Source organism: Pseudopipra pipra, chromosome 11, assembly GCF_036250125.1.
Source record: "Pseudopipra pipra isolate bDixPip1 chromosome 11, bDixPip1.hap1, whole genome shotgun sequence".
NCBI classification, from domain to species: Eukaryota; Metazoa; Chordata; class Aves; order Passeriformes; family Pipridae; genus Pseudopipra; species Pseudopipra pipra.
Window position 1 is genome coordinate 20,206,944 of NC_087559.1, and position 26,138 is coordinate 20,233,081.

General features: G+C 49.0%; 1 protein-coding gene across 4 annotated transcripts in view; it reads right to left on the minus strand.

Annotated features, from left to right (window-relative positions):
* Nucleotides 1-2,606: 2,606 nt before the first annotated feature.
* Nucleotides 2,607-26,138, minus strand: part of PHF2 (PHD finger protein 2) — an 82,644-nt gene continuing 59,112 nt past the window's right edge. The window contains exons 9-23 of one of the 4 annotated variants that reach the window (XM_064668091.1): nucleotides 25,604-25,710; nucleotides 24,521-24,612; nucleotides 23,444-23,533; nucleotides 21,857-22,228; nucleotides 20,957-21,076; nucleotides 19,854-19,972; nucleotides 19,331-19,509; nucleotides 19,068-19,141; nucleotides 17,868-18,025; nucleotides 11,205-11,482; nucleotides 8,958-9,053; nucleotides 7,946-8,055; nucleotides 6,563-6,824; nucleotides 6,430-6,486; nucleotides 2,607-3,743 (exon numbers count right to left, since the gene is read on the minus strand). In XM_064668091.1, the coding sequence (XP_064524161.1) occupies nucleotides 3,655-3,743; nucleotides 6,430-6,486; nucleotides 6,563-6,824; nucleotides 7,946-8,055; nucleotides 8,958-9,053; nucleotides 11,205-11,482; nucleotides 17,868-18,025; nucleotides 19,068-19,141; nucleotides 19,331-19,509; nucleotides 19,854-19,972; nucleotides 20,957-21,076; nucleotides 21,857-22,228; nucleotides 23,444-23,533; nucleotides 24,521-24,612; nucleotides 25,604-25,710 (2,203 nt within the window). In that variant the 3' untranslated portion in view covers nucleotides 2,607-3,654. The remainder of the gene's footprint in view (nucleotides 3,744-6,429; nucleotides 6,487-6,562; nucleotides 6,825-7,945; nucleotides 8,056-8,957; nucleotides 9,054-11,204; nucleotides 11,483-17,867; nucleotides 18,026-19,067; nucleotides 19,142-19,330; nucleotides 19,510-19,853; nucleotides 19,973-20,956; nucleotides 21,077-21,856; nucleotides 22,229-23,443; nucleotides 23,534-24,520; nucleotides 24,613-25,603; nucleotides 25,711-26,138) is intronic. The other 3 variants (XM_064668093.1, XM_064668092.1, XM_064668094.1) reach the window with 3 other exon arrangements.

Genomic DNA, 26,138 nt, shown 5'->3' on the forward strand with positions numbered 1-26,138 from the left:
GGAGCCACACACCCCATCAGCTGTTGAGGAAGTGAATAAGGGAAAGGCATGGACTGTGTGGGAACACAGGGGAAGAGCAAAACCACATGGAGGCAAAGGCAGCAGAATCCTGGAACTAGATTTGAGGTGACTGGACAGAATCATGGATGGAGGAATGACTTGTCATGAGCCCCCGTGTGTTCTTCCTGGGGAGAAGGTTGAAAAGCCAAGATACACCAGGAGTAAAATGTTAAGGCAGCCCCCAGCACTCCAAGAAGCCAGCAAGGCAGTCCCTGCTGAAACATCATGGAAATGGTTGCCCAGAATGGCTAGTGGCTGCTCACTGCAGAGGGGTTGGACTAGATGACCTTTAAAAGGTCCTTTGATGACCTTTAAAGGTCCCTTCCAACTCAAACTATTCTATGATGATTCTAAATATCCAAAAAACAGGATTCTGTAGCACCTTCCTCAAACCTTGTCGCTGGCTATGGATAAGGAAGGATAAGGAATGGTTTGGAAAGTGTAATGACACCGTTCAAACTTCTGATGGCCACGCTGCATGTCTTGGAAACCACACTGTCCACCAGCTAAAGCTCTCTGGCATCATACCTGGCACCCTGGGCTGGGAGGCAGAACAGGTTGAGCAGCCACCCTTGGCAGGAACATCCCAGGGCCACGTTGCCTGTGGACAGCCCTGTGTCCCTGGAAAAGCCACTGTGGATGTCAGGGAGGCCAGGCAGAGGCATTTGGGGGATGCATTTGGGTTCACCTGACTGCGCTTTTCAAAGGTGTCCCAAGGGGACACTCCAGGGATGTGGGCGCTCAGGTCCCATGCCAGCCCCAGGCTCCTACACAGGACAGCTGGCACAGCAACTGTCACCTCTTGTCCCTAGATGGGAGTGGCAGCTCTGTGCTGGTTTGCCAGCCCTTGCTACAGTTCCTTCGGGCTGTAGCATCCAGGCTGTGCTCGTGTGTGTCTGAGGGTGTTTCACCTGCAGTGGGTGTGCTGGACGGGTGCACACTGTCCACTCACAGCTGGTGATCCCCGTGAGTCCCTTCCAGCTCGGGATATTTTACGGTAAGCAAGCGCTGCTCGATTCCCTGAGCCTCGAGAGGTGCTCGGGAGGTTCCATTACAACGGGTCCCATTTTCCCGGCTGCGGTTGTTTCTGAACTGTGAACTCCCCCAGCTGGCGATGGCTCGATATTGCCACCAACCCCGTCCCACGCCAGGCTGGGGGTGTGCGGGCCTGGGCGAGGGGTGTCCGCGGGGCACGCGTGGGGCAGGCACCGAGCGAGCGGTGACACCGCGGTCACCCTCATCTGCGACAGGACACACGGTCAGCACTGCTCTGCAGGTGCCAGGGCTGGGTGGGGTTGGTTGCTCTCATGGAGTCTGAGCATCGTGGGATGATGGAAGGGAATGTGGGAAGAGCCAACTCCCTGTTGGCTTAATGCTCAATCAATATCCATGAAGGAACAACACACTCAGGCCACTTTTGACTTCAGGAGGACACAGCCACAAAACCTGGCCTGTGCCACATGTTTCAGGTCACTTGCACATTCTTCTTCAGACATCAGAGCTTACAAAACAGGTCACTGACTATCCCCGATGGAGCTACAGGAGAGCTGGATTGGAGCCTTGGACAAGGGCATGGAGTGACGGGACAAGGGGGAATGGCTTCCCACTGCCAGAGGGCAGGCATGGATGGAATACTGGGAAGGAATTCTTCCCTAGTGGTGAGACATAGGTTGCCCAGAGAAGCTGGGGTTGCCCCATCCCTGGAAGTGTCCAAGGCCAGGTTGGACGGGGCTTGGAGCAACCTGGGCTAGTGGAAGGTGTCCCTGTCCAGGGCAGGGGGTGGAGCTGGATGGGCTTTAAGGTCCGTCCCATTGTAAATCTTTCTGTGATTCTATGACAGTATGATTCTATCCCATCATGTCACTGCCATCCAGCAAGCAAATACAACGTGGTTGGGGTGTGAGGCCACCCCACACTTACCTTGAGGCAGAGAGCCCTGCACCACTGGGGTTGCTGGGACTGTCAGAGGGGAACACTGCCAGCATAATGTCTCCAAGAGCAGGGAGCAGGTGTGGGAGGTGGGAACAGCCTTTTGTCAGCAAAAAGAACTGCAGGTTGCACATCAGCAGGTGTCGTGTTCAGTTTCTCTGTGACAACTAAGAAGTGCTTGGAAATTGGCCTCAAGGGCCAGTCTGGAAAAAAAGGTGGGATGCTGCATGTTTCAGTGTGTGCAAAGAGGAAAGCCTGGAGCACCTGGTGACCTCCAAGAGGGAGGGAGGAAGCAGAGGGTAACAAGCATGTATACTTGTCCAAGGGAGGTGGATGATGAGAGCAGTGCTGGGCAGTGGGTGAACATCTCTGGGTGGACCATGAGGTACCTTACTGGGACACTCAAAACCATGCCCAATTAGCCAGGGTTTCCTGTGGTGCTGCAGCAAGCAGAGGTCTGGCAGGGGGTTGGGAGCACTTGGGGCACTGCCAGAAGAGCCCCCACAGCTGCCTCTGCTGTGGGTCCCTGCTTGCTCCTCCAACCCACCCTCAGACACCCCGTGGCTGCCTCCCCACCCCTCCTTCGCCGACCCCACAAAAAGGCCAGGCCCAGGCAATTGTGTACAAAACCTGAAATAGTTTTACTTTGCTTTCTTTTTTTTTTTTTTTCTTTTTTTTCCTTCTTTTTTTAAACTTTGCTCTAGGTTTACTTAAGATTTTCGTGAAGTCGATACAAGAGCATTTGATATGAATCGGTAAATAAAACACCGTCATAGATAGATAGCCACGATAAACTTTGTTAGAAATGTACATGTCGCGAAAAAATAATAATACTAATAATAATAATCATAATCATAATAAAAAAAGCCGGCGCGACGCCTAGGCCGGCGCGGCCCTGGTGGCCCTGGCGGTGGCCCCGGTGGCCCTGGCGGTGGCCCCGGTGGCCCTGTGCCACGGCGGCGGGTGGCTCTGGTTCCCCGCAGGCGCCGCGCCCCGGTAATGTGTGTATATAAACAAAGCCCATAAGAAATGTACAAATATAAAAAGCTACAAACATTAATAAATTACATCGTCACAAAACACGGAAACACTCCACAAGGTGCTAGTAAAATAACTGTCTCCCTCCTCGTACAAGAAGTTACGCAAAGAGCTGGTACCGGCGGGCGGCGCCCGGAGAGACCCTCCCCGTATAAAAACCCGGCGGTGGTTATTCCAAAAGCTATGTACAAGCTACATTCTAGGAAAAGGGGGGCCCGGGAACGCGGCGGGGTGGCAGAGGGGTGCCTGAGAAACGCGCCCGCCGCCTCCCAGCCCGGCGCCTCGGCCCCGCGGTCCCCGCCCGCCACGAGGCCTTGCGGCCCCTTCCCGCTCTCCCGACTCTGCCGCCACACCGGCCACGGCCGCCCGCTCTGCTCGGAGCCGGGCGGGAAGGGGGCCCAAGGCCCGGAGCCGGGTCGGTGCCGGTGCCGGAGCGGGGGGACCGACACACTCCTCGGTGGCCGAGATTAGTATTAACTTTTTGCGGCTAGTCGCTCTCAGCACTCTGAGAAAGGACATCTATATTAAAAAATATTTATAGCAGGATTCTGTACAGTCCGACCGCTGAAAGTTAAAGGGATTATTGTGGTGGGGGCCCAGAGCTGGGTGGCAGTGTCCCCAGAGCCACTAGAGCAGCAGCTTCCCATTCCGGTGGATCTTCAGGATCTTGCCGAGCCGCTGCTTGGCCGTGGCCATCCCCTTCTTCGTGCGCTTCCCTGGAAGGAGAGCAGGGTCAGGGCCTGCACCTGCCCCACACCACCCCACAGGCACCGACCTTCTGGCTGCCTCCTGCCCCATGGCCCCATGGCCCTGCTGACAGCCCTGCCAAGGACACCCGCCAGGACCCCCAAGGCGTGAGGGGCTCAGCAAGGAACACGGTCCCTGGAGAACCAACCCTGCCACAGTGAGGGCACACTGCCCACCCATCCACCCCCAGGGACCCATCTCTGCTGGGCACCCTCCTGCCTCTGCAGTGCCAGCCCTGCTGCCCTGTGTCCTCACCTGCCCTGGCTCACTGCTCATGGTCACCTGTTTGCCCACAGGGTGACATTCGAACCCTGCCACACCAGTGCCATCCCGTTGTTCCTCAGGGAGAGGCTGCACAAACACAAACCCACACACACACAAAAACACACAGACACACACAGACACAGACACACACAGACACACACACACACAGATACACACACAGACACACACAGACACACACACAGACACACACAGACACACAGACACACACACACAAACACACACAGACACACAGACACACACACACAAACACACACAGACACACACAGACACAGACACACACACAGACACACACAGACACACAGACACACACACACAAACACACACAGACACACAAACACACAGACACAGAAACACACAGACAGAAACACACACAGACACACAAACACACAGACACGCAAACACACACACAAACATAGACACACAAACACACACAGACACAAACACACAGATACAGAAACACAGAGACACAAACACCCACGCACACACAGACACAAACACAGACACATAGAAACAGACACAGAAACACCGACACAGACACACACACAGACACAACACACACACACACATAAACACACACATACATACACAAACACGCACACACAGATACATAAACGCATACACACACACAGACACACACACACAAACAGACACACAAACACATACACACACACAGACACACACACACAGAGCTCCTTGCACCTGCAGGCTCCTCAGAGATCTCTGGGCTCCTCTCTGATTTCCTCTACGGGAAACACGTGGCACAGGGATCCTCAGCTCACATGCCACCACAGGTCCGGGGACAAGCACTGCCTTGAGGATGCCTGGTCCCTCACCACCACCACCAGGAGCCCCAGCAATGTCCTCAGCTGCTCCCCAGCTACCACCATACAGCCAGGAACTGCCCCAGCACTGCTGGGCACAAACCCAGGCAGCCTCTCCCCTTTCCACTGATCTGCCACAGGGTCAGTCAAGTGCGGTTCCTGCAGGGACTCAGCTCCTCTCCACTGGTCCCAGGTGCTTTAAGTGCCCCAGATTTAAAGACTGTGATGGTGTGGGTGACATTTCCCACAGGAAGTTTCCTCATTTCTCTTCCTTTCACATCACTCTGTAAGACTGAGAGACCTTTCCTGAAGAGGTCCTAGAACTCCCTGGTTCTGCTTCATCCCACCATTTCCTTCCATAGTGCCTTCATTCCCAGTGATGCCCAACCTGGTGGTCCCCACACTCAGTACTCTCCTGTGCTCCATGCAGAGATGCTTTGCAGTCCCCTCAGAGCCTTCAGCTGTCCTAAGACCCTGCACAGGAAGACCTACCTGATGGTGCTCCACTCCCTGCCACATCAGCCTCTCCTCTCTTGGCAATGACCCCTTCCCTCCTTTGAGGACTGAGTGATCCCATGGGCAGGGTGGGATCCACATGCCTGGCCAGGCTCCCTGCACAACACCCTGCTGTGCTGGCCAGCTCACCAGCCACACTGGGGGTTGGCTCCATCAGCATCTGGATCTGATGGATCATCTTCCCACCACATCTTCCACTACCGTGGAACTGTTTCCCTAATGCCACCATTTCAACACAAAGGCAGAATTCCAGGTAAACACGTTCCTTCCACTCTGGCTCTGCAGAAAGCCACAAATACTACTAGCTCCTGGCAGGACCCCAGCACCTACCACAGGCTATACTCATCCTCCTTTATGGCCCATCCAAGCTGCCAGGATACCTTGCACTTCCTCTAATCTGCTCCACTCAAATACAGGAAATTCAGAAAACATGTACCACATTGCCTCACTTGTCACATCAGGGTCTTTCCCAGTGGGATCACACACAACCTTCACACTACACAGCGCCTGTCCCACACTCCTGCCTCAGCCACACCTCCTGATCCAAGTTCAAGCAGAGAACAGGAGGTCCCAGCCCAGATCCGGGCACAGCCTCAGCTTTGTCACACCTTCCCTATGGCAGACAACGAGAGACCTCTTCCTGTAACCTGTGTTACTCCCAAGGTTTGCTATTCCTCTGCTCCCTTGAGGCAACTCTCCAGAGAGATCTGCAGTGTGCCCTGCCTCACACAGCCTGGGAGGAGTGTCCTCAGGTACAGTCAGCACAGGGTGGTGTACAACCCCTGCCACCACCACAGTGCTGCCCTACTCTGAACAGAACAGCCTCCTCTTTCCCCAGACAAGGCTTTGCCAGACAGGCCGGACTGGGATGTGACACTGTGGGTGTTCCTCATGAGCTCAGGCCATGCTCAGCAGTGCTCCTGACATGGGATGCCTCACACCCTGCAACCAACAGCCCAGGAGCAAAACACCTCTTTGGCCCCCAGTGCCAGGACAGCCGAGGCCATGGGCCCTATCTCTGACTGGATCTGACCTGCATCCAAACGTCTGCACTTCTGCATCCCCACGGCACACACGGCATGTGAAGGCCCTGCAAAAGGCACGGGTTACATGATGGCTTCACCCTTCCCCACTCCTGCACCGCAACCCCCGGCGTTTCCTGGTACCTTTGGCGGAGGCATTGTTCTGCGAGGATGAAGAGGGTCTCCTCTGTGTGAGGAAAACACCGGGTGCCATCGGCTGCGATCCCCTGTTAGGCTGGGCGACCCCAAAGGTGCTGGCCCCTGCGGTGTACTCGTGATCTGTGAGGCTGCTGGCCTGTGACTCCAGCTTCGGCTCGGGCGAGCTGCCTTCCTGAGCCGCTTTGCTTGCGTTGGGGGCTGACAGCTTCTTTTTGGTATTTTTTTTCTTCTTGCCTTTTTGTTCCTCCTTTAAAATGACAAAGATGAAGCTCAGATTAATCCCCAGAAGACCTTTAGCTAGGGCAAGGGCCAGCGGCGTTGCTTAGGGTGCTGATACAACGAAACCCCGCGGAGTTGGCCACGGGCAAGCGCTCGGGGGCTGTTCCGACACCGTCTCGCTCACAGCTGCACACACACGTTTGCCTCTCGTGCCTCTACGTCCCGGGCAGAGCCTCCTCGTTGGTTACCGCTGCGGCGAGCGGAGCCAGCCAGGGCCACACCGACACTGCCCTGGCACGGCAGCAGGGTCGGCATGAGCAAAGCTTTCCATCTTCCACAAAAACTGGCACATCCTATCTTCAGGGATCTTCACACCCTTTCACAACAGCATGGAGGGTATTAAACATCCCACTGATTCAGCCTCTGCTTCCCGCTAGGACACACACGTCATCTCCTGACCTGTAACTGCGCCTGGACATGTGCACCATGAGGACAGCAGTCTATCACCGTCCTGAGTCCCTTGCTTACTTTCAGTTTCTTCTTGATGATACCCTGCCACCATCCTCAAACTCTTCTACTCAACAGTCTACATCGCAGAAGCCCAAAGCCACCACAACCTGCATCTCCATCAACTTCCCGAGGTGCCTCACCAACCTTCCTCCAGCAGACTTTGTCACCTTAGCACCTCCTCATGTCACCTATCTGGGGCCTATCTGACCCCTTCAGAGACTGGACACCTGCCAACACCCAAAGTGCCCCAGTACCTTTGCTAAACTGGCCCCTAACTACCCACAGTTCACCAAATCTTTGGAAGCAAATCCTGACACTTCCCAGCAGCTGATCTGCACAGACAGGCAATCACACCAGTCAGGCTCTCAAATACACACCAAATACACTCCTTTGGGACAACCTCCTCCTATTCTACCCTGAGCCCTTCTCACTCCCTCACCCCTCCCTACACTTTTCCTCTGTCCCTTGTCACCCTGTGGCGTGCTCAGGTGTGTTGTGACACTGTTGGGCTTTGATCCCGTGTCCCTGGCATGAGCAAACACTGTGGAGGGCTGGCACTGCGCTGCACTCGGGCACAGCTCTGCTGGGGGACAGGGCTCTCCTCCCCTGACAGCTCCTACTGCCCAAGCAGTCTCTCACCTGCTGTGACAACTTGGCGGCGGCAGCGGCGAGCCCGGTTTCGATGGAGGCGACTCTCGTGCCCTCTCGCACCGGCCTGTCCTGTCGAGGCACTGAGGGGCCAACTCGTGCTGCAAGGCAAGCAGAGGCAGGTGAGGGGCAGGGATGTGCCTGTGGGAGCAGCACAGCCATGCACAGGGCACTGGGGCTCTGCCCTCCTCAGCAGGGAGAGATGGGGACGGCCAGCCTCTGCCTTTCCCTTCCCAGGGTGTGACTGAAGGCAGAGGTGCCAACAGCCTCCGGGCACAGCAGCGTGGGGAGAAGCTGCTGATAAAGATGGCACACAGCTGAGCAACTCCACGGCCACCTGAAGCCAAAGCTGTGTGGGTGTGTGCCCACATTATGGATATGAGCAACTCCAGTGTCATTTCCAAATGGATGGTGCTCACTCCCCCCTCGGGGGAGGACATGCAGTGCCACAAGCTGATGAGACATGGGCTGCTTGTCACACACACAGCACACCGTGGAGGGGCCCCTACTCGTGGGCCACATCAAAGGGGTCTAAGGACCCTCTTGCCTGTCACTGCCTCTGGTGAGCCCCAACAAACCCACCCAGCTTTGGCTGAGCTTGGAGGAGACTATTCCCACACTTTCTCACTATTCCCACAGTCACCACCTAAAATCCATGGCTACTCGGCTGTCTGGGGATTGACTGTTACCCCTCTGCTAAGGTGCCACCAACTGATCCACTACCAAGAGTGTGAGGAGAAATAAACCAACTAAGGAATGATTTTTTCCTGCCAGCTGACTGAAGGAGGAAGGCTAACACTGCTCAGCAGGAATCACAGTGCATGGATCACCTCCCACTGTGCTGGAAAGGGTTAATCCTTCACATGATAAAGAAATCACTAGTTATGGTTTCCACACTCCTGGAAAAATGGCTGGGTTTTAGGGACCTGCATGACTGGGCAGGGGAGTCCCTGGTTTTTAGGGACCTGCCTGAGTCTGGGCAGCACAGACAACATGGACTTACCCGTTGGACTGTAAGGGGCATCATCTGAACTTTTCCTTTTCTTTGATCGGGATTTGAAAACTGGATTATCTTCATCTGATTCGAGAGAAGGGTAAACTACAGTAGGAAACAAAGGCAATAGTTTCAGTGTAGGAAACAGCTCTATCCTGCACGTTGCTCTGTCCAGGTGTGGTGACCGCAGGCACCACAGCTGGATGGTCCCAGAAGTGCCACTGAGGGCTGGCAGCTGTGACACTCAGGGGACTTTCCTCTGCTCTCATGCACACACTACCCTTGGGAGCTGTTGTCATTAAACTGTGACCAGGTACTTTTAGGGTACTCTGTACTCACAGAATCTCCTCAGTTGGGAGGGACCCACCAGGATCATCAGTCCAACTCCTGGCCCTGCCTAGGACACCCCAACAATCCCACCCTGTCCCTGAGAGCGTTGTCCAAACACTCCTTGGGCTCTGGTAGCCTTGTGGCCATGACCACTGCCCTGGGGAGCCTGTTCAGTGCCTGACCTTCCTCTGGGCAGAACCTTTTCCTGATATCCAGCTTAACCCTGCCCTGGCACAGCTCCAGCCATTCCCTTGGGTCACACAGAGCAGAGATTGGAGCTGCCCCTCTGGAGGAGCTGCAGATCCTTATGAGGTCTGACCTCAGTCTCCTCTTCTCTAGATGAAGCTGAGCCATTCTATGAATGGACTCTTCCCAGCCCTCTGGGATAAACACCAACTTTTCTGCCCAAACTTTTTCCCAGCCTGTTCTAAGAAGCTTCTGTTGTTTTTTTTCACATGCATTTCATTTTCTTGCCAGTTGCCATTTGTCCCATCCCTGGTGTTGGCATTCCTGGGGCATGTGGCCATCGACACTTGAAGTCTGCAGATCACATGTTGCACTGGCAGAGGCTCTGCAGGCCCAGCCTGCTCACAACCACTCTCCATTCACTGGCAGCACCAGCACAGGGAGCAAATCTGCCCCTCAGGACAGCACATGTGACATCTGTCAACCACAGTCCTGTGCTGCCCTTTTGCAAAGCATGTCCAGGACTCCCACTGCATCCCAGTGCATGTGCTCTCCAGTGTCTGGGCAGCCTCCTGCAACCTGTCACAGCAGCCCCACTTCTCCTTGGCAGCTCTATTAACGATCTGAAAAGACCCACTTCTCTTTCCTAACTGGAGCAAGTGATTCCTGATGGTCACACTTGCCAGGGAGACTGAAACACATGCAAAGACTCTCCTGCTATGCAGCATAAACCAATTTCTTGCCCCCTTAGGCACTTCAGGCTTCCCAGTCCCTATCAGCATTTACTTTATTGTCTTGATTTCCTCACTTATACACAAAAATGTTTCTGCATGTTATTCTTCAGCCTGGAGAAGAGAAGGCTTCAGGGAGACTTTAGAGCCCCTTCCAGTGCCTAAAAGGGTTCCAAGAGAGCTGGAGAGGGACTTTGGAGAGGAGGTTGAAGTGACAAAACAAGAGGGAATGGCTTCCCACTGCCAAAGGGCAGGATTAGATGGATATTGGGAAGAAATTCTTCCCTGTGAGGGTGGGGAGGTCCTGGCACAGGTTGCCCAGAGAAGCTGTGGCTGCCCCGCCCCTGGAAGTGTCCAAGGCCAGGTTGGACAGAGCTTGGAGCAACCCAGGCTAGTGGAAGGTGTCCCTTCCCATGGCAGGGAGTTGGAATGAGATGATCTTTAAGGTCCCTTCCAACCCAGACCATTCCATGATTCCATGATAACTATGACAGAACTGATGTAACTGGTGCAAACAGGCTTTGTGCTCATTTCTGCTGCAGATGCTTGGCCTTTTCTGCCAACACTCAAAATAGCATTGGATCCCTTTTCCATGTACAAAGTCAACTTCTCACCCCTCTCAGCCAGATGTTTCTTTGCCGTTGTGCAGACACAGATATTTCTGTCACGAGTGCCTGACCCACATTTCTGAGACAGTCTCCTGTTTCTGGGCTGACTGCTACAGTTTCAGGGGCTTTTCATATTTCTGAGAGTTTCTCATTGTGCCAAGCCTCAACTCCAGCCTGCCCGGACGGCTGTGTCACCACGGGCTCTGCAGCCAGTCTGGTATCACAGGGTCTTTGCTGATTTTGTGGTGCAGACCCCATGTTACAAACACTCCTCCTCACCCAACACCGGCCGACACCACCACGGCAGAGCAGGAGAAAGCGACCATGGGCAATGGGGTATTGCAGACATGCACACGTGTGGCCATGCAGCCCCAGGCACACCCTGCTCCCTTCCTACTCACCGTAATCCGAGTCCTTAAAGCAGGCGTCCAAGTGGTCCTGGTCCTCGTCGTAATCCTCGATGTCGATGCTGTTCTTTGTGCTTTTCTTCAGTAACCGCTTCCCGGCGTTTTTGTTGCCGCCGCCGCCTGTTTTTTTGGAGTTTTGCGTGGAGATGGAGTTGTTCTTCGCCTGGTTGGTGCCCCACGACGTCTGAAGGCAGGACTCCGAGGCCTGGAGGTTTGCCATGGAGAGCATGCCCTGGATGGCTTCCTGGGTGCTGGGGGAAGCAGGTGGCTGGCTGTGGGGACACAGGGAGAAACACAGGAGCCATCAGTGATTCCAGAAACACCAACCCCTCACAGACAGCTCACTCTTTTCACAGCACGTTTGTGCTACAAGAGATTCCCTGGTTCCTTTGAGTAGTTGGACACAGGGACAGCGGGTAATTTTATGGAGCAGCAGTATCCCAGACATCCTCAGATGTGGGCATGTCCCTGGGGGCTGTCATTGCTCTGGACAGGGCTCAGGGAACTTTCCAAAGCCCATATTGTATTCCCAACAGTACAGTGTCTCTACTACCAACTATCATCATCATCACCATCATCATCATCATCTTTATCTTTTAATAATATTATTTCTCTACCTATATATATTTAATAATGCTATTTATCTGTACTACCAAATCATCCTCCTCCTCATCATCATCATATTTTAATAATAATATTTATAATCTATACTACCAAGTCCTACAAAAGGAGAGCTTATGCACCAGCACTGATGGGGGATGTCGTGGAGGGCTCTGCTCCATACAAGCAATTAGAGCAAGAGCATGAACAACTAGAAGGAAGTTCATGGTCACAGGCCCCAGTTCACAACAGGGACTGTCACCCCTCCAGGATCTGCTGGAAGAGCAACACGGTGAGGCACAAGTAATTTGAGAAGTTTCTGCAGTGCCTTGGGAAGGTTTTCTGATGTGAGTGTGGGACGGATTGATTACGGGAGATACTGGAGAGAGACAGATTTCCTTGAACTTCCTTTCTAGTATTTGATTGCCCATTGTCAGCAGACACAGCACATCTACTGCATTCCTAGAATAGGCTGAGGTCAAATGAGGTGTAAATTCTGACTGGCACTGACACTTAGTGAGGTGGGAAGGCGCCCTGCCCACCACAGAGATGAACACAGATAATCTCACAGGAGAACACCAGACATTAATTCTGCGACAGGCAGAACACATCATCCACTATTTCCAGAACTTTGGATTTTGGACAAGTAGTGAAATGCAAAAAAAAACCAAAACAAAACCACAAAACCTTGCTGTGGCAAGGGTGTTTGTTACAGCTGTGAAACAGAAGCCATGAACACACAGCCCTTCCCAAGAGAATCAGCAGCACCACGTCGCTTTCTGCTACTTGAGCTTAATTTGGGCTCAGGATAGAGTAACATACAAGACATAATGGAAGTTTCTGGGCACTAAGGGCATTTATAAATGATCCTGAAAATGAGCTAAGACTGGTGTTAGCTCACAAGTCAGTGAATAGAAGAACACTAAGAAAACCTATTTAGGAAACAGCCATTTAAATTCCTCCAATATCATGCCTCCTCCTTTGTCTTCTCTCTGGTAAAGGCATATTTTGCACCATCTATAAGGAATTAACATATCTTCCTTCACTCTTTTTCCCTGAATTGTTTTTCCAAGCACTGGACTCTCAAAACACTGCAAACAGACCATCAAACATTGACCACTAAATGGGAAAAATCAGAAAGGAACTGCCTTAAGCAACACAAACTTCAACAAATGAATGGTGGGATATGATCAAAACCAGTGGTTCTGAGAGTCCAACTCCAACCTGAAATGGGTGAAATGTCTCAGAGACGGAGCTGCACATGGGGCAGAGTGTTTCTCATTAGGGCATGTGCCTGGTGTGCTTCCATCAGGGGTATTTCAGCTTTCTAAGCCAAGAAAAATTTCAAGAAGACTCAGGAAGCTATTTTGAAGCTCTGGAAGAGCTGTATCCCCTTTCTGTAGCTTTAGCAATGATTTTTAAAAAAACCCCACATTTATGAAAGTAAACTATCAGAGAGTTACAATTACAGCTTAAAAACACTTTAAAAGAGCATGGGAGCAGGAATAAAGCAGCCAGAGTGGTTTTGCCCCGCAGCCACCTCCAAACACACAGCGAGGTGGCACTGGGTGATAGCTCTGACCTGCCTCAATCCCAGCAGCCTTGTGTTCCTGTTCTCAGGCTGACAAATGCTCTTGTGGATGCACAGAGAAAGGGACACTCTAACAAACTGACTGATAGCTGTTTGTGCCTTTATCTGGCCTGTACCAGCACTAGTGTGGCCAGCAGGACCAGGGCAGGGACTGTCCCCCTGTGCTGGGCAGTGCTGAGGCCACAGCTCAAAACTTGGGGTCAGTTTTGGGCCCTTCATGACAAGAAAGACCTTGAGGAGCTGGAGTGTGTCCAGAGAAGGGAGTAGAGCTAGAGAAGGGTCTGGAGCACAAGTCTGAGCTCTGAGGGAGCTCAGCCTGGAGAAAAGGAGGCTCAGGGGTGTCCATGGTACTGAGCCAGGTTTGACAAGACCATCCTATCCCTGACAGCAGGTGACACAGTGGGTGATGGGGACAGGAATACACCAAGTCAGCACTCAGGCTTTACCTCCTCAATGAGGCTTCGCACAGGAACGATCCCAACACTCTGGATCATGCAGGGGATCACACAAGGACCTGGTGCCTCACTCTTCACAACCACTGTCACCTCTCTCTGAGGGCTCAGCCTCTCTAGGTAGATCATCTCCTTCCTTTCATCAGCAATTACTAAGCCTTCCACCTATATCCTCATATATAGAAACTGAATTTCCATATTCCAGCAGAATATTACTGACTGAGGGGTGGCTCTGGAGAAGTCACGGTTGTTTAAAACTATGGAACTCCAATAATGCCAAGCACAACCCCAGTGTTTCCTTCCATTTTTGAATCAGACCTGGACACAACAAGTAATTCTGCTCATTTCAAGATCAGGTGACAACCAGCCCTCCAAGCTTTTGCCATGTTCTGTTTCAGTTCTTTCAGCCCACTCCCACACTGACAGCAGCCTTTCTGCAGGAGCTCTGTCATTCCCTCTCCCCACTGACACATGGAGTTGAGCTGCAGCTCTCTAAAGCAATCGAGGCAATGCCATCAGGGCATTTGAGGTGGGCAGCTGCAAATGACAGCCCAGCAGTTTACAGAACAAAATTTCCCACAATTCAGATAAGGCCACTATCACGAAAAGCCCTGAGCTACTTCCCAAGTTAGTGCTGGGATACAGCAGCTCCAGCACTGGTCTGACAGGGTTCCATGCACAGACTGCTTGATGTGTGAGAGGAGACTCCACAGTGACTCACCTGCACGACCACTACGTGGTGTATCCAGAATATACATATATATATGCATATCCATAAATACATACATATCCCTACCCTTCATCTGCCTTACAAGTAGAGAAAGATGGGAATTGCTCCTGAGAGTCAGACATGACCACACTGGCATCATGCTGCGACTCAGTATGTTTGCATATCGTGTTTCTTCCATTTTATTTTTAAAAAGCACATTATGGTCATTTAAAAAGCCAAGCCTAATTATGAAATGAAACACAGTATTTACATTTATCAGGGGCTTTTTTCAATCAAGATGCAGCACACACTGCCAAAGCCCAGTGTTTATCCCAGAGCCAGCATTGATATGACACGTTCCCACTGAACTGCCCCACACAGTGCAGGAACTCAGCCGAGTCCAGTGACACGACTGTGCTTGGGAGACTTTGATTTCAGAAACCACAAAGTCTACAAATACCCTGGGTACATCATCCAGGAGGGGGGAGGCAAGCAAAGGCCTGAGTCCTTCTCTATTCTGGGAGTTTAACCCCTTGCCAGCAGCAAAACACACCCCAAGCAAGGCAGAGAATATTGGAGGACCATTTCATCAGCAGGCAATAAATGGTTGGTAGTGTGCACATGGTCAAGGAAGATTTCTTCGAATTCTTATAATAGTTGATAAATTTTCTTTTTTTTGTACCAGACTTCCACTATGGGAGTTCTATTAGCCTGGCAACTTTATTGACAGAGTTAGACACACCTAGCTGCTTGTCAACATGTCTAATGACCTGCCAAAATGTAACTGTAAATTCGATGTAAACACTCATCTCATTATGAACCACAACACAGAATGGAAAAGAAATTCACAGGAACAGTCAAACAGACAAGTGTTAATGTGATTATTTCTTTTGAAGTGTGGAAGCAGAGTTGGGGCCAAATCTGAAGAGATCGGGAAAATCCAGAACCACTGATCCAGTTGAATTAAGACAACAAAAACTACTCGATTTCCTGGGAGCTGCAGACACATGGACACCTCTCCCCATGCCCTCCACGACAGATGTTTGGTCAACCTCTCCTTGCTATGGAAAGGGAAGCAACACAGGAAAACCAGGACTAGAGAGAGATGAGATCTTGTCCCTAGAAATAGCAGCCTTGTCAACACAAGACTTCTGAGGAGATGAAGTGACTGTGTGACTTGATTTTAAAATCAAGCCTTTTTCACCCCCATTAGAGATGGAAAGAGAAATCAGAGGAGACTCTGTGGCCCATCTCTGCTCAGCACAGGGATGGGGATCCCTGTCCCTGCTTTGCAACCAGTAATGAACCCTAAATGGTGATGCCCAAAGGCCAGAGTGTCTCGACAGAGCTGCCTGGTTCTGCACAGCCAATGCACCCTGCATGAAGCCAGGCCATATCATATTTTTTAACCTCTTGCAACCATCTGAGGACACAATTTTCTAGTAACTTGAGAAGGTTGAACCAGAAGATGGTTTTAGTTCAGCAGTGCTCCCTTCTCTAGATTTCTCTGCAGCTTTGTCACCACGCTGCAACCTTAACAAATTCCATTCTCTCTCTCAACGTCAAAAAAATGATTTTTTTTTTTAAATCTCTGATAATATTTTCTTCTATTGTAATTTTCCCTTGGTAACTTATTCCACATGTTCCCCTTTGACCACGAGGCATAGCTTTTGGAATTCTCAGTTATGACTTTTAACTTTCCCAGGCTTAGATAATATCTTCCTCTCTGGAGGGATCTCCTCATTCCACTTTGACAGATCCTTTCCAATTTGCAGGCTGCACCTTTCCTGGGTCACAGGCCCCCAACACCCAGCAAGGGCAAAGGACAGCACCAGGCTCTCTGTCCAGTTTGTTCTCAACTCTCAGGTCAATCCTACAGCTACTTCTACCTCCTACACAGCTTCTGTGGCTTTGTATAACCAAGGCAGACCAAGAGAAAGGAGGGAGGAAAATTATGCTGTTGGTTCCAGCGGTCAGCAAGGAAACCCAACACATCCCACCTGCCTGGGGAAGGTGGTTTTCAAGGTGAAGATGGAACTGGTTTATTGAAAAGCCAATCACGAATAGCCTTCCACATGTGTCACATAATTTCCCACATCAGACTTGTTACTCTCACCCTTCGGAGGTTTATTCCTTGGTTTGCACAAATTTAGAATCTAGAAACTTCTGCCAGCAGCCCACAGCTTCCATAAGTACCAAGGCTGTGGCTCCTGGGGAGCAGTGGGAAGTGCTTGGCTGAAAACCTCTGCTTTTCTACAGATGGAGGACAAACCATCCCCTCCAGGCTGCAGCAGCAAGGATCTCCTTATGAGCAGATGAGGAGGGAGCACCGGGCACCGGCGCAGCAGTTCCTGCCCGAGGAGCAGTTCTGTGCATGGAAGCCACAACTCAGCTGATGTTCCCAAAACCCCTTCCTTGTGGATTTGTTCCTCAGGTTTGAGTTAAGCAAGATACTTCAATAGGTGAACAGTCCCACTAACTTCTCTCCAAACAACACCATGTTCTGTTACCAGTTGTCTGTTGATGGTTTGAGATCAGAGCTGGGCTGTGAAGGGTGGAGGCAATGACCCCACACATCTGGTTTGAGATGGACCCAGACACACCCCTTGCTCCAGACAGTCCTGAATGCAGGATTTGAGCCTAGCCTAGACTTGTTTTCCATTTCTTTTCACCACTCACTGTCTGGATTACTGAATGATCTAGAGCTGTACCTTATTGACCACATCCCAAAACATCCAGCTTCAGTTCCCACATTCACCCACATAAGTAGATCCCACATAAGACACAGCTAAGCCCAGACAAATATTTCCATTTCAGAAATAGAAGTACCCATGAAAGAGTTTACTTTTTTCCCCAAGCCATATTTTTTGGTGGGGAGAAGAATGATGACCAGGGATAGGAGGGAGGGTAGATAGTTTCCTATTTCCTTCTTGCAAACATTTGATATTCATGGCACCTTACAATGCCTTGTGGAAGGAATGTTGGTCATTTAGATTACTTTATCACAATCTCACTACATTAAAAACCGTAATTCATGCCCTCAAGCTGCAGTCACTGAGCTCTCTCCTCCTTTTGAATGATTTTTATCTATTACAGTATTATTGCTAAAAGTGATGTCAAATCCTCTATTTGTTTAAATTATACACCAAAAATCTTTCCCACCTCCAGATCATAGGACAAAGGAAGAATTTGCTTACTGGAGAAAAAGCAGTTGCCAAGCTGCACAGTTCATTCTCTCTCACACACAGCCACAAAAGAGCAGTTTTGTTCCCAGGTAAGAGGGAAAAGCCTCCCTTGGTGCGTACCTGTTGGTGTTATACTCTAAACCCCCAACTTCCTTGCTTGCCTGCAAAAGATCAAGAATTCCTGCTGAACTCCCACTCTCTTTCTTTACTTTGGAATTACGTCCCGGCTTTGCCTCGGTGTCAATGTGAAGCAAATCTTCATCTGACGAGTCCTCGCTCTGCAGAAACAAGGGAAGGGCTCAAAAAAGGTGGAAACTCACTGAGTTACTCAACAAGAACAGCACAATGATTCCTGCAGCCTGCTGCTCCTCCAAGGACACAGGACTAGCCTTTGGAATTTGCTTTCATTAAATATAAAAAGAACAAAACCAGGTGCATGGTAAAAATCCATTTCCTTGCAATCTGTAGGCATGGTGGGTTTTTCTTTCCCCTCCCAAAGCTCTGAGATCTGATCCTGCTCATGGGATCAGACCACTCTAACAGTGGTGTTTCCAGGTGCTGCTTTGATTTCCCAGCCCCTGCTCCAGTTCTTCGGACCATGACCCCTCCAGGAAAGGAAGGGACTGTGTGGCCATGGCTCTGCCAGCCCAGATGTGCAGCAGGGCACAGATCTGCACCTGGCAAGACTGCCAACACTGACAATCCAGACATGGGGACAGACCCACATCTGCCATCCCACTGCAGGAGACTGGGAAATCAGACAGCAGAATGGCACAGATCCATAGGAACAGGGGCCACGTGGGGCCACGGAAGGGAGCTGCCTACACCTGACCATCTCCCTGGGGCTGGGATTTCTGTGCACTGTAGCCTACAGTCTAAGAAAACAACTCTTTTCCCCTCCCTGCCCTGTTTTCAGGCTGCTGAGGTGCCAGCCCTTATTGCTTGGAGTGCCAGTCTGTTCTCTCCAGGGACTCCCTCCTTCAGCTCCCGCACAGGGAGATACCACCAGCCTCCAGACATCAGCTCCTGACTCAGGCAAGGAGGTCTGCAATTCCTCCTGAATATCCCAGAGACAAACCAGAGTGCAGAGAATTTCTTAGTACTTAAAACCAAACATTTTGGTCAATTCCAGTTCTGTCTTAACAAACTATTTTCTTTTTTTGACTTATTCAGATATTATAATATGAACTTGTACTGACCACAGCAAACACTTTAATTGCTGCATCACAGGTACAGAATCACAGAAGGGTTTGGGCTGGAAGGGACCTTAAAGATCCTCTCATTCAAGTGGGACTTTGTGAAGGAACAATATCATCATACCTTGTATGGTACCGACTCCACCTTTGGCTTCTTAACAGGAGTGTGCTGCAGGGTGTCTTTTTTATCTGATAAAACTGAATGAATAAAAAGAAACACAGAGTCATGGTTCTTTTCCTTCCAGAAACCAGCCCTCCTATTCCCTTACATCTGACTGACAGGTAAAACAGGGCTTTCTTTACTATAAATCACATGCTGATTGTTCTGGACAATCACCACCTAAGACTTTGTTGAGCAGATAAAGACAAACCAGGAAATATTCTTACAGGGCAGTTCTCTTTTTGAAGTGTTTTTCTTCCTTCTGATTGGAAACTCATCAATTTTTAGTTCACCATCATCTGACACATATTCATATTCATCCCGTACAGGTTTGGCTTTGTCTTCCTTAAAATTCTGCAGTGACCCAAACACACTAGTATTCAGCTGGGTTTTGACTCCCTTTGAACTGAAATGAAAAGAAAAATTACAAATCAGTAACAACACTGAGTAGAAAACAGCCTGTGACTTGACAGAGAGGAAGACAATGAGTATCTCTATGCAGAAATCTCAGTCAACTTGATACTTTCAGGGGTGCCAAAGCAATTAGAATAATTTTACAAACACATTTCAGAACCTACAATTTATATCTCAAAACAGGATGCTGACTAAAGCACTAGAAGAACTTTTCATGATAGTGTATTTTCTAAATTGACCAGAAAGGCAGATTTTCATCTTCTTGTAAAAAAAATATAAATAATGACTTTTCAATCTGGTTTTTTAGTTGATGTGTGTTGTCATATTTTTACTTACCCAAGCAACTTCTTATTAGAGAAAGAGAATGTAAATTTGTTGTCCTTATTTCCTGATAAAGGTGTCTTTTCTGATTTGTGTTCCTCTTCCATTTTTAGAAGTGAATCAGGTTTGCTGTTCTGAAAGGCAAACGACGCAAAACAAAACAATTAAACCAGTTAAATGTCATGTCATTTATGTTGTAGATTCACAGGTATCTTCAGAGAATCTATTCAGCTACAGACAGAGTAAAAGAGAACTGCAAAATCATAGAATCACAGACTGGTTTGGGTTGGAAGGGACTTTAAAGCTCATCTCATTCCACCCCCTGCCATGGGCAGGGACACCTTCCACTATCTCAGGTTGCTCCAAGCCCCATCCAACCTGGCCTTGGACACTTCCAGGGATCCAGGGGCAGCCACAGCTTCTCTGGGCAACCTGTGCCAGGGCCTCCTCACCCTCCCAGGGAAGGATTTCTTCCCAATGTCCAAATAAGGTCCCCCAAATGTGGTGAGTAACAGAGGATTTTGTAACAGGGGAATTTGTTTGCACTTTTGTCATTAGAATTTCACAACAAACATCTGTTTCAGTGAAAGAGCCTGAGGTCACCTTATTTAATTGCCCCTGCAGACAAAATGTGCTGTTCTAGGAGTGAATTTCACTGACCCTCCATTAGCCCTCCAGGAAGGTAAGCTTTTAAGTCCATGTGGCATAATTCAGATTTCATTAACTTTAATTTCATGCCATTAAAATTAGTTACTGAGTATAAATTATTAGTTAATTATTGATCAGTTATTGATTTCTCTGCAACTACTCCAGACTTAAAGCAGTAGGACTGTGTTCCAGGAAGGATCACAAAAGGGATCAGTACTGAACATCTCACTGTTAACAGTTTGGTGTCACCATGGATAAGATGGATAATTCAGCACATGCTATCCAAGAATTCATCCACACACATGCCCTTCCTTAATCAGTGACTGATTCTTTTCTGCTTAATTTTTTTCTTTGAAAACTCAAAATTGGTGTCTTGTTCTCTCTGCTTAGGTAGAGCCATGAACGATTCTCCACCCTCAGCTTGTCATTATGAGGCAGAACCAGCAGCAGAATTTAACAGGAGGTGTTACCTTATATTTCCATTTGGCTTCTGTTTTGCTTTTATTTTGCTCTCGGACTTCAAATTTCTCCACCTCATTCTGCTTGCTTGCAGATTCCTTATTGGGAACACTTAGAACATTCTTTGCAGCCTGGGGAAAAAAAGTCAGGAAAAAGTCCTTTTAATGAGGATGCAGTGCTGCATGTCAGAAACACAGGCTTTATCTGGAATATAACACAATATATTTTTGAAAACTCCTATTTATTCTTTTGGAACCCAAAACTGAGGTTCAGTCAAATATTGCTGCTTCAGAACTTGCAGAAGACCAGCTGCTCTTCTCCTTGATACACCAACACACTCATCTCCCTGCCTGCTGCTCCATGACAGGCACCACAAACTGCACACAAACTGCTAAAAGTTCAGAAGTGCTTTAGGAAAGATTTAGGAGTATTTCTTTACAAACAGCAATTCTGACATTCCTCTGTCAGTGCCTCAATGGCCCCTCCTGAAGTCAACAGCAAAATTCATGCTGAATTAAAAGGTTTCAGAATTCAAGGACATAACAAAGAAACTTGTCCTGCATGGGCAAAAGTGGAAGAAAACTATTGTTCTATCTCCAGTCACTCCTTCTAGAGTGAAATCTCAAGTAAATTTGATGCTTTAGAAACAAGTTCTGACATCATTGATACCTTTTGATATAAATGGGTTTCTGGGAGGCTCCATATCAAAGAATAACCAAGCAAACAGTCAAATTAAATCCAAGAGTTGGGTAAAAGAAGGGCAATGAACCAGCAGTTACAAATCTTTCCTTCTCATCAGCAGAGCCAGGGTTTCACACTGTGTCACACAGATTACCTTTTACATGAGACCTAAGGAGTGATTTTATCCCTGTGATGGCAGGAGAAGGGGGAGAGGTTAAAACACGACCCACCTTCCCCTTCTTTGGCGTCTCGATCTTGGTCAGAGCCTCCTTGGTGTGTGCCTCCAGCAAGTCGAGGTTGGGGATGGCTGGTGGGGGACTCTCCTTTGCCTTCTTTCCTTTCTTTTTGCCTTCTCCCTTCACTTTCGGTGTTTTGGGAGGCTTGGGGGGCTTGGGGGGCTTGGGAGGTTTGGGGGGTTTGGATGGCTTGAGTTGTTTGGGGGTTTTCACAGTTTTGGGAGTCTTTTTTTTAGGGAGCTTTTCTGCGGGAGGGGGCGGAGGCGTCACTTGGACAGGTGAAGGTGCCTCCTCCTTCTCCACAGGACAGGTCTCCTCGGTGGTGGTGTTGGCACTCACGTCTGCTTTGCTGGCTTTCGAAGCGTTCTGCAGTTTGGCACAAAACAGAAGGTGTTCACACCCACCTGTCTCATGGCTGATATTCACCTACACCCTCCCTTCCCATGGGGAAACAAACCCCAAAGATCCCCAAGGATTTGCTGGAGGGTGATCTGCATCACAGGCCAGTCTGGCCAGGGAATGAAGATCCCATCAAAGGCCACAATAAGGCTCTGCTCAACAATTCCCACCCCCACGTCCCTCAGCACAAGTCTGGCCTGGAGAAACTCTAGAGGCTTGGTAGGGAATGTAGGTCCATCAGGTGGGACGGTTAAATGGACTGTCCACACTAACAGATGGATGAAATGAACACTCTTCTGCTTAAAATGCTGATCAGCTTGAGCTCAAACGCTTTCCACTTAATTCTGATACGATAAATGTAGCAGAATCACATTTCATGCCCCCCGGGGAAAATTAGCAGTAAAATAGCTGCCCAATTAAAATTAACACTGACTAATTAAAAAGAAATTATTTTCTGCTTAACTTGCCGTTCTGACAATCAGCAAACTTAAACACTACATCAAAGAGGATCAAAGGACATGACAGATTTCAGTTCTGAGGTGTTTGGATGTCGTTAGAAAGGGGGTGGAATGTAACACAATGTCTTCTCAAAGGAACTGAACCAGGTACTGTCACCTGGTGGGATATGGTACCACACTCAGTGGATGATCCTCCCATGCAACCTCCTTTATTGGGTTTTTTTTGGGGGTTGTTGGGTTTTTTTGGGCAGTGCAATAATTATTATCTCATTTGCTATAGCTACTCTGCCCCAAGAGCAAGGCTTCCCACTGGGACAAGGCACAGGGTCATAGTTCCAAGCTCAGCCAATGTCATGGACAAGAGTGTTAAGCACCAGAAAAAGCAGATGTTACATGGAGAGCGTGGTCATGAAGATGGCAACAGCGTTCTTTGAGTTCTATCCTATTTTGAGGGGAGAAGAAGCTAAAGTGAAACAGAAAATAAGGCTGGAGAGGGGAGTGTGGCCAGTCCAGCCAGGACCAGGTGGAGGAGAAAGGGTGCAGGACAGGCAGACACAGCATAAAGCTGAGGAAAAGCAAAGAAGAGCCCAGAACATGGCAAGTCAGCCACAGACAAGAGTCCTGAGCAGAGTTCTTTTAATGGAGAGAGTGGGAAACATTTATTGAAATACATCCATTTTTCAGCCTAGACATATACAGTTAATATTATGAAAACAGCACAAACCTCACTTAATCTTATTTCTTTGGCAAGGTCCTTGATGAGTTGTGCTGGTTTGAAGTTTTCTGGTAGTTCATCTTCATGCTCTGCTAAAGCCTAAAACACAACAAAGCCAGACTGCAGTTTCTGTGTGTGTTTTTTTCAGAAATAGAAAAAAAACCTTCTTGAAGTGAGTCGACCAAATTTTTCCTATGTGCTGAAATCAATCTTGACTGCATTAGACATTCAAATAAGGAAAAAATATACTTTTTTCCCCTTCTATATGTTATTGTAACAAGTTGTCCTGAGAGAACAACAAAGTCAATCATCTTTTTTCAGATATTACTGCTTTTTCACAGCTGCAGCATCATTTTGCTCACCCTCTTACATGAGATTCTGAGAGAAATTCCTTTTCTACATTCACCAAGACACACTGTCTCAGGCTGGTGTCCTCAGTGAGTACAGGCAGGTACTGTGTCAGCAGAGGGTCCTGGGGGCTCTGGGAGCACTGACATCATCTGCACTCACCTGTGTGTTACCATAGTCAAAGTCCAGCTTTGGCCAATTCCCCTGTCCATGTTTAGTGATGGAACAGGCTATCTCCTGCAGCTGAGTCCCCCAAAATTTAGGAGCCACGCAAACAAGAATAACACTTCTGAAATAGTTGTAGCAGGAAATTGAGGCTTCAAATCCCCTTAAGCCTTGTCTCCAAGCAGTGCGTATTTCCTGGCTGGATCGAGGTGTTGGGTTTGCAGGAACTGGGCACCTTGTGCCCACAGAAAAGCAGGTGTTGTTCCAGCCCTCACTGCACAAACCCTCTGTTGAGCTGCTGTGGCACATGGAGATGCTTGGAATCAAGGAGAACATTCATCCACTGTCCCTTTGGCAACTTTTTTAGAACTCTGGTGGTACCATTTTTCCTGCCCACTCCTCGTGTGGCACCATGACATCCCAGCTAGTGCCTGCCTTCCCGTTCTCCCAGTTCCTTCTCTTTGGCATCTCAGAATTGGATGTTTTGCTCTGGAGATGTTATTTGTTCTAGCATTTCCTCTCTGCCCCAGCAACTAACAAACACCCAATATTAACCCAGGCTGCTTCTCCTACCTGTTTTTTAGTCCATGACCTGAAAGCACCGTTGAGAATCTTTGCTCCTTGGAGTAGATGAGCAGGAGGTTGCTGTCCAGCTTTATGCAAACCTAAGCAGAGGAAAAACCCAGTGTCATTCAAGAACTGACAGTTTACAGGAAGTCTTTAATTTGAAAAAGTTTAACTGGAAAAGTTAAAGTTAACTCTTGGAGAGTTGGCCCCCACAATTCAATCCCTATTGTAACTTGATGGTAATAAGGAGTATATTTACTGTGTCACAGATCCAGCTCAGCCTTCCTACACTGTGCTCCTGTCAGCTCTGTCTACACCAGCAATCCTTTGGCTCCTTTCTCGGTCCCATACTCATCCCTAACTTCTATGGCCACTCATCCAGGCTGTGGGAATAAAAAGGTACCATCAGTGGCTCTTTGATTCTGACTGAATTCTGAAAAGCAGCCTGTGGATTAATTAGACAAATTTTCCTCTTTATAGAAGGATCTGGTGGATATCTCTGGACACAGAGAAATAGAGGCAAAGAGCAAAGCAAGCCCGAATCTGTAAAGAACATTTACACATGGATGTTTGGATCAACTCTGCAGGAATCAAATTTGAAAGAGCTGGAACTTCACAGAAAACTTGGCTTTAATTCCCAATGCTCCCGCTGGCCACATGCCTGATGCTCCTGTGGCCCTGTGTCCATGAGACCTGCCCATATCTTCAACTAGGATCAGCAGGATGAAGGGAGAAAGGAGGGCTCACAGAGCCCATAGCTCATTCAGTTAAAACAGGGAATGAATCCAGACTCACAGGCAACTCAAAATAAAATAACAGCATTATTTTATAAAGCAGAATAAACCTTCTCATAGGCACAAGTAAGAGGAACAGCTCAGGTCTTTCCCAGAGCCCATGGCAGGATGTTCAGGGGTGAGCTGGACCAGAGCAGCACGTTCTGCTGGTATGTTCAAAGTAGTTTTCAAACATTAACAAGACCAGTTTTGGTCATCTGTTCATCCTCTATGTGGACATCACCATATATTAAGGGTAACTGTTCTCAGACCCCAAAGCTGAGCCATCGAGGCAGGCAAGGAAATGCAGTTTTACCTTTGAATTTCTCTAGTAGATGCCTCCCCATGTACCAACACGCTGTTTCAAAGTTTGGAAACTGGGTCAGACTGACAATTTTCAACCGTCTTTCTACTTCATATGCCCTGCAAGACAAAGCCACAGGAACTTAGAGCATCACAGGGCACGAGTGTGTCACAAAAGCCCCAGGGTCACTTTGCAGCCTCTTTGTGCTGCTGCCATGTAGTCTGGCATCAGGCCAAAAGCAGAATATAACAACAGCACCACTAAAAAACAAGGTGATACAGATGTATGATAGTTTTATTGCATTATTTGCCCAGAATCAATAAAGAACTACTTGTACTGTCTTACACTGAGCAAAGAGTCCAGCTGAGTGGGTGGGGGCTTATCCAGCACTGAGTGGTAGGTGCCAGGGTAAAACTCCTGGCAGTTTGTAGCAGTTCTTCCTTCAGGACATGGCCACACCAACCCAGGCACCTCACATATCCTCCTGTGCATTGTGCAACAGGCGTAAGGGCAGCTGAGAACAACTCAGCGTGAGAGAACGTGGTCA